Here is a 4,536-nt window from a genome sequence, read left to right as displayed (position 1 = left end):
ACAGCCTTCGACTAACTTAGTGTCTTTTAAGTGCCCCCACACACAGTCTACCCATGCTGGCAAACGCAGCTCATGACAAACGTGCTCCCTATCTGTCTCCATTTTCCACTCTTTGTGGAGGCCAGGCAATCTTCCTGCCCTGAGCTATCTGCCACACATTTCAGTGATAATTTTTGTGAGAAAGAGGCAGATTGCGAGTGATGGATGAGGTGAGCTGTGACAGTCCAGGACGGGGTGAGTCAGGGCCAAAGAATGTGGGCGGGTGTGAAGTGGAATGGATGGGGAGGTTTGTCTTCTCTGCTCAACTCTGATCCTGTTTAGGGAAATGCGCAGAAAGGAAGGGCCCTAAACGCATTGAAATGAAGTGTAAGTAACTTCTAGACAAGAGTTATCAAAACCCAGCCTCTATGGGCAAGTATACTTCTTTTCTGTCCTGCCTGCGGAAATGCAGCCAATTCTACAATCAATTAATATGAACAAGGTATATTAACCATGAATGTGAACCCAACATACCAAATGTAAATCCGGTTACATATGATCTGAAATAAAGGGTATGTTCTGGGCTTCATTTGCATCACCAACATAAAACAAGCACTAGAAGGTAGGTGCCACCTCATTTATTTGACATCTTATTATACCAGTAGCCAAAAGAGCTTGGAATATAGCTGTGTATAAGTCTCACCCCTTTGCCTTTGAAATAATCAACTTCTATTTTTTTTAAATTTTGTTTATAGCAAATATTTACTATTTCTTAACTTTGATTTCTCACTGAAGACAAATCTATTTTCTTTTTGTACATTTTTCATCTTTTTCCTGCCTGTGAGTCACAGCTATGTATGCTAAATATATAAACTTACAATGTGCTGAATAACCTTGCATTTTACATGAATTTTAATGTAAATACTCAAACAGTTCAGATGAATCCAGTCCATCTGAATAGGGACTCACAAAATTTCGGTCACCAGGAAACTTGTGGAGCCTACTTGCTGGTGGATTCCTTTATATTATTCTTTCAGAGGGCGGGCTGACTGGTGTTTAAGTTCTGAGCTCAGAACCCTTTTTCTGTAACTCCTCCAGGTAAATCCTATTCTAATCTCACTCTAGCCTTTTCAGGTTGCTGCGGCAACCAAGGGGCCTTCTGCGTGTCTTTAACCACTTCACGTGAAATGTGCTTCTCCACTGTCCCAGGGACCCTGGGCTTACTTGGCCACTTTAGCCTTTCTTACAAATGCAGAGAAACCACAACCCACCGCTGACCCATCTGCCACTCATATTCCTGGAGAATGACCATGGAAAGTTATTTATAGTCAGTGTTTGGAATGATTTTATTAAAATACTTTGCATTTTTTCAGAGAAGAATTATGTGATCACTGCTTGGTGGTGGTTTAGTCGCTAAGTCCTGTCCGACTCTTTGTGACCCCATGGACCATAGCCCACCAGGTTCCTCTATTCATGGAATTTCCCAGGCGAGGATACTGGAATGGGCCACCCTTCCCTTCTCCAGGAGATCTTCCCCACCCAGGGATCAACCCACCTCTCCTGCATTGGCAGCTGGATTCTCTACCACTGAGCCACCTGAGAGTTTCTGATCACTGTTTAAGAAAAAGCATTAAGGTCACTGCAGAATCTGGGTGCATTTTGTCAGAGACAGGACAGTGGAGGGGTACCAGAGAAACACACTGTGAAAAGAGTAAGGAGTGGCTTGATGGAAATCGCATGCTCGCGTGTGATGCATCTACATGCATGCAGAGGGCACATGCTGCTCCCGACCATGTGGTTTCAATCCAACGAACCAAAATAGGAGCTGATGATGCCAAGTATTGTTTTACATTACATATTTGGGTTTAAGTTGTTCCCTAGTTGGTGACTCTGAGATCTCTTTATTCCTTAGTCGTCTTCTGAGATTAAAGCTGACTACCTGTCGATTATCATGGACCCGGATGAAGTTCCCCTGGATGAGCAGTGCGATCGGCTCCCTTATGATGCCAGCAAGTGGGAGTTTGCCCGGGAGAGACTTAAACTGGGTAATGTATTTGTTCCCTGGATTCCTAAACCTGCACCAAGCACCCACGGCCCACAAAACACAGTGCTCTGAGGGAAGAAGTAACTAGATGCAGGATTCTACCCTCTAGTTGCTCAAAAACTAGCAAGGGAGATAAAGAGATAAAGAATTCTCTGGAATGGTGAGACAAGTCAAAGGGACAAGGCAGCGCCTGTCCCTTCTTTCAACAGTCATTAGGCATCTTCACCAAGCAGCTGACACCCATCTCAGTGGTAGGGATGCAAAGGTGCTTGAGTCCATCCCCTCGAAGGGAGGACACAGACATGAGAGCAGATAAAGTGAAGGGGAAGGGAGCAATTAGTTTCAGCAGTGTCTTATAGGCACTGTTAAATAACAAAACTTCTGTGAATGATAAAATTGTGAACATGTGCCCCAGTGTTCATTGCAGCACTATTTACAATAGCCAAGACATGGGAGCAACCTAGAGGTCCATTGACAGATGAATGGATAAAGAAGTTGTGGTACATACATACAATGGGATATTACTGAGCCATTAAAAGGAATGAATGAGTCAGTTCTAGTGAAGTGGATGAACCAAGAGCCTATTACACAGAGTGAAGTAAGTCAAAAAGAGAAAAACAAGTATCATATATGCTAAGTCACTTCAGTTTTGTCCAACTCTTTGCAACCCTGTGGACTGTAGCCCTCCAGGCTCCTCTGTCCATGAGATTCTCCAGGCAAGAATTTTGGAGTGGGTTGCCACGTCCTCCTCCAGGGGATCTTCCTCACCTGGGAATGAAACCACATCTTTTACATCTCCTATATTGGCAGCTGGGTTCTTTACCCCTAGCCCTACCTGGGAAGCCCCGATCCCATGGACTTTAGTCTGCCAGACTCCTCTGTCCATGGGATTTCCCAGGCAAGAATACTGGAGTGGATAGCCGTTCCCTTCTCCAAGGGATCTTCCCAACCCAGGGAGCAAACCCGTGTCTCTTGCACTGAGGGCAGAGTCTTAGCCATCTGAGTCAGGGAAACCCAAATATCATGTATTAACACATATGTATGGAATCTAGAAAGATGGTACTGATGAGCCTGTTCACAGGGCAGCGATGGAGTTGCAGACACAGAGACTTGTGGACACAGCAGGGGAAGGAAAGGGCGGGACAAATTGAGAGTAGCTGGAAATCCATATATGACCATGTATAAAATAGACAACTAGTGGGAATTTACCATAGGACACAGGGAGCTCAACCTGGTGCTCTGTGACAACCTAGAGGAGCAGGATGGGGTAGGGGCTCGGAGGGAGGTTCAAGAAGGAGGGGACACGGGTACATCTATGGCTGTTTCATGTTGATGTATGGCAGAGACCAACACAACATTGTAAAGTGATTATTCTCCAATTAAAAATAAAGAAAATGTTTTAAAAATTAGAAAGTGGTGACCTGGAACACAATTCAGAATGGGGAGGTGCAGGGAAACCGAGTATTTGGTGAAAAAGCTGGTGCTTGGCACAACTGCGGATCAAAAAGCCCCGTTGCACGAATCTATAAGTTACATACTCTGAATTTCCCTGGGTGTCTGAAATGGCCAACACAGAGAAGAAAGCCTTTCTCTTTCATGTTTATGCTCCACTGACAGAAAGGGAAGATTGTGGTTTCCTAGGTAACAGGGATGCTGTCAACACCAGGTAATGTGCTTTCCCTCCAGCTCAGCCCCCAAGTCCCTCCAGCTCAGAGGTCACAATGCACATTACTCTTCAGCCCAGGAGCTACAGAACAACAGGAGCCGCCAAGACTCCAGATACTCAGACAGTGGCTTCTGAGGAATCATTAGTATTTGGAACTAGGGAGAGAGATCGTGGAGCCAGTGGCGCTTGTTACTCAGTGCAGAGCTCTTGTTACAAATGCAGTCGCAAAGCCGCCCCTCCCCGACACGCAGACTGTATGGGGGGAGGGGAGAGGACAGAGGGATTTTCTCGTTGTTCTCTTGGGCTGCGATTCATGGGGTCACAAAGAGTCGGACACGACTGAGCAACTGAACTGAACTGCACTGAACTGGGCTTGATTCCACCTTTATTTCTCCCTATATGAGAAAGAAGACTTTGTTGGCCCCAAGAATGTGTGCTGTTTGGCTTGGGGGAGAAAATTGGAAATCAGTAAAAAAAATGCTGGAAAGACAGGCGAAACCCAGCAATGGCTGCTGATGGGGACAGTGGCAGGGTCAACTAAATTTAGAGTAGTTTGGGGCAGGTGGTATACCAGATGAGTTCCTTCTGTAAATCTAAATTACATGGCAGCTGGCCCAGACGCCCCCCCCGCCCAGCCCCCAGTGACCTTGGCAGGAACATGGGATAATTTCCCCACAACTGTAAGCCATTCTCAGGCCACACTGCTTTCCAAAGGTATTAGTCACAAGCAGACACACTTCTTCTGTACAGGATGCAAGAGCTTTCTGTCCCATTCCTTCATCCCTTGGCCTAGGACCACTATGATCCTTGATGGCCCATCGAGGTAGACTGTGAACCAGAATTCCCC

At 45.8% G+C, this 4,536-nt stretch overlaps 1 protein-coding gene across 1 annotated transcript in view; it reads left to right on the top strand.

The window, feature by feature from the left end:
- Positions 1-4,536, top strand: part of FLT1 (fms-related tyrosine kinase 1) — a 174,945-nt gene that overhangs the window by 132,162 nt on the left and 38,247 nt on the right. Inside the window, exon 16 of the mRNA XM_010851233.1 lies at positions 1,892-2,024. Within this exon, the coding sequence (XP_010849535.1) occupies positions 1,892-2,024 (133 nt within the window). The remainder of the gene's footprint in view (positions 1-1,891; positions 2,025-4,536) is intronic.

The sequence above is a fragment of the Bison bison genome, unplaced genomic scaffold (assembly GCF_000754665.1).
Source record: "Bison bison bison isolate TAMUID 2011002044 unplaced genomic scaffold, Bison_UMD1.0 scf7180017864299, whole genome shotgun sequence".
In the NCBI taxonomy this organism is placed as follows: domain Eukaryota; kingdom Metazoa; phylum Chordata; class Mammalia; order Artiodactyla; family Bovidae; genus Bison; species Bison bison.
The sequence above is the reverse complement of the archived record's forward strand: the minus strand, read 5'-3'. Positions and strand labels throughout refer to the sequence as shown.